The 13428-nt window shown below is 33.2% G+C and overlaps 1 protein-coding gene across 3 annotated transcripts in view; it reads left to right on the forward strand.

Annotated features, from left to right (window-relative positions):
• Positions 1-13428, forward strand: part of KCNT2 (potassium sodium-activated channel subfamily T member 2) — a 304909-nt gene that overhangs the window by 154002 nt on the left and 137479 nt on the right. For all 3 annotated transcript variants that reach the window (XM_037496318.1, XM_054690179.1, XM_054690180.1), the window contains exons 9-11: positions 5166-5346; positions 6475-6639; positions 12761-12897. In XM_037496318.1, coding sequence (XP_037352215.1) covers positions 5166-5346; positions 6475-6639; positions 12761-12897 — 483 coding nt within the window. The remainder of the gene's footprint in view (positions 1-5165; positions 5347-6474; positions 6640-12760; positions 12898-13428) is intronic.

Consider the following 13428-nt stretch of genomic DNA (forward strand, 5'->3'; position numbering starts at 1 on the left):
GTTATAGGGAGGACTCAGATTGTATAGTGTGTTATAAAAAAAATGAAAGAACATAAGTAAATAGGGACACTCTCAGGGCTTTAAGTAGAGAAGTAGCATGATCTTCCCCATGTGGTTGCAGGACAGTACTGGTGGTATGTTGACTATAGGCTGTTGAAGGAAGAAGGGAAGTGTTTATTTCGGTGATGGGAAAAGAGGATGATGGCATAGATAACTGATAGGAGTGGAAATGGTGGTGATGGTGACTTCTGGTTACATTTTGATTCTGGAAACTGAATTTTCAAGGGTTTGGATGTAAGTTGAATATAAGAGAGAAGTCAGGATGTTTACAGGGTTTGGCTTAATGAACAAGTTGTATTTGGCACCCTCTGATGTTGAAGAATTTGAGAGGAACAAATGTATAGAGAAAGTTTAGGATTCAATTTAAACATGTTAACTTTGAGAAAGTCTGTTAGAAACCCGAGGAAAGAAGTTGAGAAAGGAATTGGATGATGCTTGGCGTGTTTAAGTCTGGTAAGAATGAATGGCAGTGAATGAAGCAATGTCTTAGAAAATGAAATTAGAGAACAGGGGCTTGAGGATTTCATTCTAAACTTGATGAAAATGAATTGAGAATTATGAAAAGAAAGGGAACAATATTTGACTTTCAATTCAAAAGGAGTACTGTGTATTTGGACTAGATATTTAACTATCTTTTGCTTGGGGACAGAAAGTAAATTAATTTATTATCAAAATGTTTATTAATTTGGAAGATATAACTTTAATATATTTATGTAAGGATATTTTAATCCACGACATAAGTAGTGGACAATTTTATGAGACCCTAAAGAAACTAGCTGGTGGACCTATTCAAAAATCAGAGAAAAACTCAAAATATAGATCAGAGTATTCACATTTATCAGATAAATTTTATTTTTGTATAATAACACTAGATATATTGTAATTTGTTCATTTTCATGTTGATTTAGAGCCAAAAGGTATAGAACTACTTTAGTCTCCAGTTTAATAGTAACACATGTGAAAGATTCACATAATTTTCTCAGGTTAAATAAAAATGGCATTTTACATAGTATGAGAAATTATTATAAATATGGATTTAACTACAGTTTTATTAGGAAATTAAATATTGCAGACTATAATGTGATTTATTCAACAGAAAATTTATATAGGTTATGATAAGTATTATCATTTATGCAATTTGCTATATTGAAAAATACGGCTACAGTATTTTGTAGTTCCTTTTGTGAAGAGATGGAATCTATTTCAAACTTCCTTCAATCTGTGCTGATCTTGTGACTTGCTTTGACAAATAGAATTGGGCAGATAAAAGCTAGGTCTTAAAAGGACTTGCATCTTCCTTTACTGCCCAGAGACAGTAAGGAAGCTGGTCAAGTATATTGGAAGGTGGGAGGTCACATGGAGAGGAAACACGGCATTGCCGCCAACAAGAAACACTAATCATTGTGCACGGGAATGAGCTTTAAACCTTTGATTCTGGCTGGAATTTTGGCTGAATGCAGACACATGAGTGAACAATGGAAAACCTGAGAATTTCCCACCTGCCTACAGAATCATGTGGAATGACAAATTACTATTGTTTTAAGTAACTGATTTTCAGATCTTATACAGTAATAGTAATAAAACTGAAACATGCATGAAATATTTTATGGAGTTTGTGTAAATTGTTTAAATATAGTTTTAACATGTTGTTCTTTGATCATTTAATAGTTACTGCATGTTTACTATGCACTTTTTGCTAAGGGCTCTAGGAAATAAAGATATAAATAAAATATAAATACTGTCAATAGATAGTAATTGAGTAGGGGTGATAAATACTAAACACTAAATGTAAATATTTTTGTTTAGTTTATCTAAGATGAATTCATACTTGCCTTGGGAATTCAGAAGAAAGCATTCATGAGGATGGTCATATTTGAAGTATGGCTTCAGAAATGGGAATTACGTGTAGGTATTGGGGACAGAGGGATTTCAGTTGAAAGGACTATCTTGTGCAAAAGTACACATAGGAGGCAATGGTTATATATGATAAGTTAATCTAAATAGTCAGTGAAGGGGAGATAAATGAGAATAAATTTCCAGAAAAAGTAGATTAGTTCACGATGCTGGAGTCATCAACTCTTTGTACCACATATCCCATGCCAAATTACAAACCATCCTCCAAATTAGTAGCTTAAAACAACATAATTTGTTGTTTCTCTCAGCATTGTGATTAGTACCAGGGCAGTTTTTCCACTAGTCTCTCCTGCAATTACTTTTTTTTTAATTGAAATAATGTTGCATTATAACAGTATAGAAGTTTTACATGTGCACCATTAAGATACAACATGTATATATAGTATATTACATTCACCCCTAAATGTACAATACAATTACTTTCTTAACTCCAATCATGATGACCTGACAGGAGCTGGAGAGCCCAATATAGCCCTACTCTAGTGTTGGGCAGTTAGTGCTAGCTGTCAGCTGAGCCGTTTTCATTTTCTTCCACATGGCTCCTTATCCTGTAGTAGACAGCACTGGGCTACTTCACAGCCTGGTAGTCTCAGACTGACAAGAAAATGAGAACAAGATCTTCAGGTCTGCTAAGGTCTAGGCTCTGCAATTTATGCAGCATCACTTCTGCAGTATTCCATTGATCAAGACTTGTCCTAATTCAATAACATGGAGAAATAGAATTCAGTCTTAATGGGCGATACAATGTCATGTTGCAAAGGGGCATGAACATGGGAGACTTGATTTATTGACAGCTGCTATTAAAATGATCATACCAAAAAATAGAGTTTTCTTAAACAGTGAGAAATCCAATGACTTTTTGAACCTGAGAGTGACATATTGCAGCTATATTTAAGGAATATGAATATGGCCTTTATGAATAGAAAACATTTATAAAGACAGACAAACTGAAGACCAAGCACCACATCAGGAGACATTTCTGTTGTTTGGGTCAAGATAATATAAGTCTGAAGTAGGAAATGTACATTTTTTTATATGAACAGAGATTTATATTTAAGTATAATATAGTTAAGTCCTTAAATAACATGGGTTTATAAAATATATAACTCAATTATCTTTTCATTCTGTTTTCTCTAGAAATGTGAATATTTGCATGGATTGTTTACATTTTCAAATATGTACTATTTAAAATTAAATGAAAGACCTGCTCCACAGAAATGTCTATTATCAAGCAAATGTGTTCTTTGTATTAAGGCTCCATCTCAATAGTCATATAATTTGCCTGCTTATTATATTACATAGAGGCAGCTGAGCAAATAAACTGATTTGAGTCAACTCAAATGACCTGGTAGGTCACACAAAATTCTTAAGCATAGGACAAGGGCAGTTTTACTGAGCCATTCTGGAGACCTTAAGTTAAGAAGGAAAGAAGAAGTACAAAAGAACAATTTTGCCCCAAAAGTAAAATGATGACAAATACCCTATTGTTTCTATTCTGTTTCTTGATGTCTCTTCTTGTGTACCTAACCCTCTACCTGACTACCGGCTAATAGTCCGTCTTAAGAAATAAAAGATTTAAGATAATTGAATATTTATTCTATAACTTAGAAAAAAATGGGCAGGCATGTTAAAATGTCAGAAAAAGGATTGAATGTTACTTCCTCATGGTCATAATAATAATAGAACTATATCTGCTTCTTGTGCATAGAAGGTAAAATCAGTGTTCAAAATTGTATACTGAAATTTTGACAGCTCTGTGATGGTATAATTTACATACCATAAAATTCACTCATTTTCAGTGTATATTTCAATCACTTTTAATATCCTACATGGTTCTTCATTCCTCACCACAATCCAGTTTAGAACATTTTCTTCATCTCTTTTCCCATCATCAAACCAGACAACCATTAATTTGCTTTTTATATCTTTTCTGTACATATCATATAAACATACTCAAGTAACAGGTAATCTCTAACATCTGACTTCTTTTACTCAGCATGTTTTTGTGGTTTGTGTAGTAACAGGAATCATTACATTATTTGATTCCTTTTCTCTTGCAGAATAGTATTCCATTTTATTCTGATTTTATGTTGCAAGTGTCACTCCCTCAGACATTGCATGACATGTATGTGTCTATCTTAGTCTCACTTTTTAAATGTAGCAGTGCTTTATCTAATGGTATTTAACACCACTATAAAGACTTCAGTTTGTAACAATTTCTATGCTGTGCCCTAACTTTCATACCATCAGTAGGCTTGTACAAATGACTTACCCAGTTAAGGAGTCTTTTTGTGAGATACTTGTCAGTTATTGTCTCCTTAAATTTTTCTACCTAAGTGTGTGCATGCACACACACATAGTAAAGTGTCTACTGCTAAAGAAAAAAAAAAGACTTGCTGTTTTGAAGGGAATAAATTTAGTTATTTGTGTTCTCTGTGTCCTTGATACATATTCAAAATGTTTGTATAAATCACAAATGAAATCCAGTTTATTAATTTTATATGCCATTGAAATATACTTTGTGATATTTTGGTTTTTAATTTATTAAAAACCAAACCAGGGTGATTTTTAAATTATTTATTTTATTTAGATAACATTGGTTTACAACATTATCTATGGTTTAGAGATCTAGGGTTGTAGCTTTCAGGAGTATATTACTACACCATGCCCACCAGCAAAGCACTTAAAGTCCTCCACCACAGTCCATCATACCTCCTCCCCACTTTACGCAGTCTCCCTTCCTCCCAGTCTGGTAGCCTCAATTGTACAATCATCTTTCTAGGGTTTGTTATTTCTTTTATCTGACCCTTTTTCATTGCTTCTCTATATTCCACATATTAAGTGAAACCATCCAGTATTTGTCTTTTCACCACTGACTTATTTTGCTTAGCATAATCTCCTCCAGTTCCATCCATGTTGGTGGTATTTTGCCTATAATTGTGACTATTAATTAAAATAATGTATCTGTTTAATGAGAAAAAACTTAAAAATGTATTTCTTTATATATATGTATGTATATATACACACACATATATATATATATATATATATATATAGAGAGAGAGAGAGAGAGAGCAATATATGGCCCTGTTAAATGGCTTCATGAAATGTATTTTGGCTTTCAAAAGAATAATGAAAATTAAGCTGCTCCATTGGAATGTTTTAATCTTAATGCACATTTGTTTCTTTAGCATTTGTGGAATCCAGCATCTGGAGCGAATAGGAAAGAAGCTGAATCTCTTTGACTCCCTTTATTTCTGCATTGTTACCTTTTCGACTGTGGGCTTTGGGGATGTCACTCCTGAAACATGGTCCTCCAAGCTTTTTGTTGTTGCTATGATCTGTGTCGCTCTTGTGGTTCTACCCATACAGGTAAACATAACATGTTAACTTTTATAGAAATGTTTAAAATTTTATAAAATCAAATCTTCCCTGTTTAATGCGAAATGCAGGGTGATGTTTTAAATCTAACAATAATGTGTTAACACATGTTGCGAGTACATCTAATCAATTAATTTATATTGTTTCATATATGTCTTCTTATATTATAAACTGAAATTTTTCTCCAGCCTTAACTTCTAGTTCACATATTTTAAATTTTCAAAATGTTTCTTCTAAGTATATGGTGTTTAACTATATTAATTACATGTAGGATTGTAGGATAATATTTAAAATTATAGAATGGTAGATCCCAGAAATAAATTTGTGAGGAGTCGATTTCTCTTGATTTTTGAAACAGTCTAATAACCATTTGTTATTAGACTATATACCTTGGTCTAAAAAAAATTGACTATATACCTTGGTCAACTAAATCAAACAAGATCTAAAGATGATATATAACCACTCTAAGTATGTAAAGAGTGGTTGCAAAAAGAAAGAAATATAAGATGGGACTAAAGCTAAATAGAGCACTCTCCACCTCTTTTCTGCAATCAGCTCTGAGTTCAGTGAGTGGACAGGACAGAACCACGGTATGGCTAACACAATTGAAATGTGTATATTTCAATATAGAACCTTTGGCTATAGTGTGTCTAAATATACTTTCTTTGGGTTAAAAAATGGTCTTCCCACTCCTGTCCAATGATGCATATCTTCCTTCTGTATACTTGCCTTACCAGTATGTCTGATTGCATGAGGTGTGGATTAAACTTGACAGAAGAATGTGAAAAAATGTCAATGAGGTTGTCTGACCAAGCATGTGACATAATAAGACTGCATTCTCCACTGGACATAAAGCAGAGACATGAATCTGTTAGTGACCTGCTATGAGATAATAAAATAAATCATATTAATATGTTTCCTTAGAGACCTGAAGCCTTAGGAAGGTATTAGCAAACTCTGCAACAATAATATGAAAAGTCTGTTGTTGAAGAGAACACAATTTTAATCTCAATGAGTCATATCTAAGAAATTATGTGTATCTAATGGCAATGATGTATTGCATTTATTTTTATTTTCTTGTCCAGAGTTTTTAAATTGCATGTGGAAAATATGTTACAGGTTGAACAACTGGCCTATTTGTGGATGGAGAGACAAAAGTCGGGTGGAAATTATAGTAGACACAGAGCTCAAACTGAAAAGCATGTTGTCCTGTGTGTCAGCTCTTTGAAGATTGATTTACTTATGGATTTTTTAAATGAATTCTATGCTCACCCAAGATTACAGGTATCATTAAATTACATTATGCTTATGGTGGATCATACCTACTAACATATTGTCAAAGTCAGTTAGCTGATGGTGCAGCCTGTGTTCTGGAGGATTTTATTTATACATGCAAATTTAGAAAGAGTAAATGAAGAAATACAAATTTAGCCAGGAACATAGAAAAAATGCTGCGGGAATACACAGTATTTTAAGTTTCCTTCTGTATCTACAAAAAAGACAGATGGAATTTTGTTAATGCTACAAAGAAAGGTTTTCTTTGAATTAAGAGGATTGCTTTTTCCTCCCTTGGGTAGTGCATAAGTGATATTTTTATGAAACAGTGAAATGTAACATGAAATATAATAAAACAATGAAAAAATCATTTCAATATTATCTGTTCTCTCGAATAGTTCAGGGATTTATCAAGTGTTAGTGATGGAAATGTGGAAATATAGAAGTTGCATTTTTTTCTTTTTTTTTCTTGACTGCAACTAGATTCTACTTATTTAACAATACATGGGAAAAATGGGTAATAATAGCTGAATTGAGAACATAAATTCAGAAAAATGTCTATGTGATAAAATTCTCAGATATTTCTTTCACTTGTCACTGTTCTGGGCCAGTTTAGACTTAGGTAATTTCATTTTCTGCCTAATGTATTTAGTCCAGTCCAAACAGTAAAGAACTATTTTAATATCCTGTATTTCCTCAATAAATATGTATCAAGAGAATGGAAAATCCTGAAATAAAAACAATACTGAGTATATCTAACTCACTTAGCATAATTACCTCAAGATCCTTTCATTTGTCCCCAAAGCACCATTTAATCTTTTTGTAATAGCTGAATGAGTAGTATTTCATTGAATATATATTCTGTAATTTATCCATTCATCAATCCATGGGCATTTAGCTTGGTTCCATGTCTTTGATACTGTGAATAATGTTAGTATAAATTTAGGCATGCATAAATCTTTTGGTATTAGTGCTTTCATATTCTTTGGGTAAATACCTAAAAGTAGTATTGCTGGAACATATGGTATTTCCATTTTTAGTTTTTAGAGGAATATCCATACTGTTTTACATAGAGGTTTCACCAAATTACATTCCCACTAACAGTGGATAACTGTTCCCTTCTCTCTATATCCTTGCCAACATTTGTTTCCAGTCTTTTTGATACAGACCATTCTCACAGAAGTGAGGTGTTATCTTAAGATTTTGATTTGCATTTTCCTTATAATAAGTGATATTGAACATTTTTTCATGTGCCTACAGGCCATCTGAATGTCTCCCATGTGTCTGTTCAGGTTTTTTGCCCATTTTTGAATGGGTTGTTTGCTTTTTGTTGTAGAGTTGGATAAATTCTCTGTTTTGAAAATGAACATGTTATATGATATGAAAATATAGTCTCCAAGTCCTTAGGTTGCCTTTTTGTTTATGTGATGGTTTCTTTTATGGTAAAAATGCTTTTTAGTATGATGTATTCCCATTTATTTGTTTTTGTTTTATTTCCCTTGAGATTGGACTTGTGTCCCCAAATACATTTCTGTGGTAGATATCTAGTTATAGATCAACTGTATTTTCTTTTAATTTTTTCAGGTCTTACATCAAAGTCTTTAACTCTTTTTGAATTAATTTTTGTTTATGAAGTTAAAAATTATCTAGTTTCATTTTTCACATGTTCTTTCCAAGTTTCCAAATACAATTTTTTGAAGAGGGTTTCCTTTCTTGATTGTATAGCCATGGCCCTATTGTCAGATATAAACTGTACATATTTATGTCAGCTTATTTCTGTACTCTCTTCTATTTATTGCTTCATGTTTTTGTTCCAAGGCATATTCTTTTGATTACTATAGCTGTGTAATATAGTTTAAAGTCAGGGAGTATGATGGCTCCATTTTCTTCTTTCAATATTGCTTTTGCTCTTAAGGTCCTCTCTTGGTTTCATACAAATTTTACAATTGTTTCATTTCCTTGAAAAACATCCTTGGAAATTTGGTCGGTATTGAATTGAATCTGTAATTCCTTTAGGTAATATGGCTATAATAGCAATGTTTAGTCTTCCAGTTCATTCACATGGGGTATCTTTCCATTTCCTTGTGCCTTTTTTAATTTCCTTTGACAGTGTCAGAGTTTTCAATGTATAAGTTTTTAATGTTCTGTTGCATTTTTGTGGTATCTGTTGTAATTTTGCCTTTCATTTCTGATTTTTTTTCATAGAGGTTTCACCAAATTATGCTCCCACTTTGGGGTTTTCTGTTTTCTTAGTGAGTCTAGCTAAGATTTTATCAATTTTGTTTATTCTTTTAAGTCAACAATCCTTGGTTTTATTCATATATTTTCATTCATATTTTTATGTCTATTTTAGTTCTAATTTTTATTACTTCGTTCCTTCTACTGATTTTGGTTTCATTAGTTCTTCTTTTTCTAAGTCCTTTATATGTATATTTAGAATTTTTATTTGAGATTTTTATTGCTTGTTGATGTGGCCCTGTGTTGCTTTGTACTTTCCTTTTAATACCATCTTTAGTGCATGCAATAGGATCTGGTAGCTTATCTCTTCATTACAGTTGGTCTCCAGTATTTTTTTAATTTTTTTTTATTTCTTCATTGTTTATTCTCTGCATTATAGGGTTTTGTCCAGGTTCGTTTTGTGCTTGATTTCTAGCTTTACATCATTGTGATCAGAAGATACTTGATATATTTTTAATTTTTATATGTTTTTGAGACATATTTTATGTTCTGGTATATGATCTGTCCTTGAGAAACTTCCATGTGCTCTTGAGCAGAATGTGCATTCCATGTACAGAATGCTCTGTCACTGTTTATTAAGTCCATCTGATCATTTGCTTCATTCAAGGACACTATTTCCTTGTTTTCTTTCTGTCTGAATGTTCTACCATTGGTATAAGTGATATGTTGACATCCCTATGGTTATCATGTTGCTATTGATGTGTTACTTTAGGTGTGTTAATAGTTATTTTATATAATTGGGTATACCTTTCTTGGGTATGTAAATATTGATTATAATTATATCACCCCGTGGTTCTCATTTCTTCAGTTTCTTCATTTCTTCTAGGTGTCTCCATTCTAGGTTTTTGTTTAGTGGTTACCACAAGGGTCTTATCAAGCTTTCTATATCTGAAATAGTCTTTTCTGTGCTGTTATCAACTCAGTGTCCTTTAAATGTATACATATTGTCTTTTGCTTCTTCCCCTTCAATGTTTTGTTCTTGTCTCATATTACTCTTGGTATATTCCTGATCATGTATTACTGTTTATCACCTTGGTCAAAGTTTTATGTTCATGTGCTTTTTCTTTTCATGTGGAACTCCTTTTAACATTTCTTGGAGGACTGGTCTGGAGGTGGTAAACTCCATTAGGTTTTGTAAGACTGGGGAAGTCTTTTTCTTCATCATATTTGAATGATAATTTTGCATGATAGGAAATACTTTGTTGGAAGTTTTTATCTTTTAAAGTGTAAATATTTTATTTTACTCTCTTTTAGCCTTGAAAACATCTTTTCAGAAATCTGATAAAAGTCTGTTTGAGTTGCCTTTGTATGTTATTTTTTTAGTTTCTTAATAGCCTTTGATATTTTTTCTTTAGCATTGACTTTTGTTAATTAACAATGATATTTCTTTGTGAAGGTCATTTTGCATTTAGAAATTTGGGTGTTCTTTTGTTTTTTTGCACATTCATGTTTAATTCTTTCCTTATATTTGGGCAGTTATCAGCTCTGTTTCTTTAAATAAGGTCTCCCCCTCTCTCTTCACCTTCTAGGATACCCATTATTTTTATGTTTCTTCTTCTAATGGAGTCTGATGTTTCTCATAGAGCTTCTATATTTTTCCTAAATCTTGGGTTTTTTCTTATTTGCTTGAGCCATTTGTACATTTGAATCTTCAATTCCCAAAATTCTCTCTTCTGCCAGCTTAAGTCTACTTAATATGTTTTCCATATTTGTTCTCATTTAATTCATCTTCTTTTGAATTTTATTTATAGTATCTTCAATCTCTTTAGTGAAGAACTCTTTGTCCTCTGCATCTCTTTTCTAATATTCTGAACTCTTTTGTCTTTCATTTTTTTAAAGATTTATTTATTTATGCATACAAGACCTGGGGTACAGGCCAGAGATGTGGTGGGTGAGAGGATACACCAGAGACAGTTGGGAACAGAACAGGGGGATTGACCGAAGTACACTGCTGAGGGGAATAGTGGGCGAGTCAGGAGAGGTCTGCTTTGCCATGTGCGTTGCTCCCTGGCCAGCCAGGGATCAAACTCATGCTGCAGAGGCTGTGGATTGCTTCAGAGTGCGGTGTTCAACCCCTTGCGCCACCAGGGAGGGTGACTTTTGTATTTTATTGACCTGCTAAAACCTCTTTAAGATTGTTACTCTAATTTTTTTTTTTTTCTGGCAGGTCTAAAATCTGTGTCCTTCATATAAGTCTGTGGAGTTATATTTTTCTCTTTCTACTTTTCCATTTTGTGTTCAGTAGCTCTTTATTACTAGGCATGAGACTTGCTTTATTTGCTTTTGCTCATTGGGGTGCTATGGCTTTCATTTTTAAAAAAAAATCGTATTTGTTTACATTGGCATCCAGTAAGTGAGTGGAATGATAGTTGAGTCCAAAGACTTGATCTCAGTCTTGTGATGAGGGAGGTTGTTAAAGTGAAAGAAATTTACACTGCTTCTTTTTCCCTTGCTCATCAGAACAAACCCTCTTCACTGCTACAGAGAGTATAAATTCCAGAGCCCCATCTTATTTTAGCTTTTCCCTCTGGTGCACATTGTGCAACATGTCTCTCTCCCTCCATCTTGGCAGAAAGGGATTCTCTGCCATTCATGCAGCCAAAAGTCTGATTCTCTGTGAGTGAACAACCAGTCCCAGTGCCCGTGTAGATATGTCTTCACTGTCCCTTCACTAACAAACATCCTGCACACATTCCCTGGTCCCACACAGTCTGTGCCTGGTTCACAGCTTGTTCTGCTGACCTGTGCAGTCACCACTCTAGCCACAACTCTCTGACCCTCTCCCTATTCTGCCCCAACAAGGAGCCATCAACCTCAAAGACATAAATACATGGTTTAGTCTCCTGTTTCTGATGAAGAGCTGGTGGTGTTTCCTGTGGGGAAAAAAAATAGGTTTTTCCTACTTGTACTTAGGGAAGTGGTTTATCAGAAACCTCTGTTCTCTCATTTTGTGGGTAGAGCCTGTGGAGACCTTTTAGGTATTATTTTTATATTTAAAATATCTAATAAGAGATAGTTAAGTTATATATGCATTCTTTTGTGGTCTTATGAAATTTTGCATATTTTGAGAAGTTCCATATATATTTTTATTATTCAATTTTTTCAGGTTTTCTTATAAAGAAAATTTATTTCCAAGAAATGTGATTCCCCAAATTTGATCCTTACTAATTTATTTTGTCTGATATGAATTTAGAGTGTTTTTTAAACTCTAAAAGTTCCCAACAATTATCTCTTAGAGTGATAAAATGATAACAGTTTACTAGAGAATTTGAATTCCTATAGGTCAGTTTTAAATTCTATTTTTAGGAGTATGTTCTTATTTTCTCTAAAGGACCTTTTTTTGAGAAATATTTTGATCTCAACCTCCTTCATTTACTTTGTCAATGTCATCAATATTTTAATGAATCATCATTCAAATATTCAGAAGCTTTGCAGTTAGTTCATGATAATACTAATAAATTACATAAATCAACAGTTTTTATTCTGAAAGTAACATTGTGAAGTATAAATTATACTTAAGCAATTTTCCTGCAAAATATGAAATACATATTTTTTAATATAGCCTTAAATCATAACTAAAACTTTTACTGCAAATGTTTTTCAAACAAAATTGCAAATGTTTTTCAAACACTAATTGTCCCCTCTTCATGCCAATGGCAAAATTGAAAATAGTCAGTACGATCATATTGATTTATTTGTATTTTATATGCCTCTGTTATATTTATTATAGTTTTCTGTTAGTATATGCCCAACTTTTGAACGAAAAATTTTATTACAAGAGTTAAATTCTATTTTACCGTATTTCAAAATGTTCTTAGAAATTCACTGTTCACTTACGCAATATAAAATAAAACTTCATTGTTTCTAACCAATTACCACTTTGTTTTACCAGGATTATTATGTGGTGATTTTGTGTCCTACTGAAATGGATGTGCAAGTTCGAAGGGTACTACAGATTCCAATGTGGTCACAAAGAGTTATTTACCTTCAAGGTTCAGCTCTTAAAGATCAGGATTTGTTGCGAGCAAAGTAGGTATCTTAATTTCATTTCACGATGCCCCTTTTTTTTTTTTAAAGATTTATTTATTTATTTATACAAGCACTGGGTACAGTCAGAAGCATGAGAGGGTGAGAGAATTCACCAGAGCCAGAGCGGGGAGCAGAGCAGGCAGAAGGACCGAAGTACACTGCTGAGGGGAGCAGCTGGCGGCAGGAGAGGTCTGTGTGCCATGTGGGACCCTCCTCCAGTGGCCCGGGTGCAGCCGGGGATCAAACCGGCGCTTCAGAGGCTGCAGGCAGCTTTGCAACCCAGCGCTCAACTGCTGCGCACCCAGGGAGGCCCGATGCCTTAATTTTTTAATCCATTTTCAGTATTACAAGATGGTTTAAGTATTTTTGAATACAAAGCTTTACCTTAGCCCTACTGTTGGTTAAATTGAAAGGTTAAAATTTAAAAATCAGTGTGTTTAGTCCTCAGTACTTCTCAGTACAGAGATGTGCAGCAGACCGTGTCTACACATTATGAGAAATGTAGCATGGTATAATTATCTCAAGCAGCCA

This window comes from Talpa occidentalis, unplaced genomic scaffold (genome assembly GCF_014898055.3).
Source record: "Talpa occidentalis isolate TD23 unplaced genomic scaffold, MPIMG_talOcc4v2.1 talOcc4.8, whole genome shotgun sequence".
Classification (NCBI taxonomy): domain Eukaryota; kingdom Metazoa; phylum Chordata; class Mammalia; order Eulipotyphla; family Talpidae; genus Talpa; species Talpa occidentalis.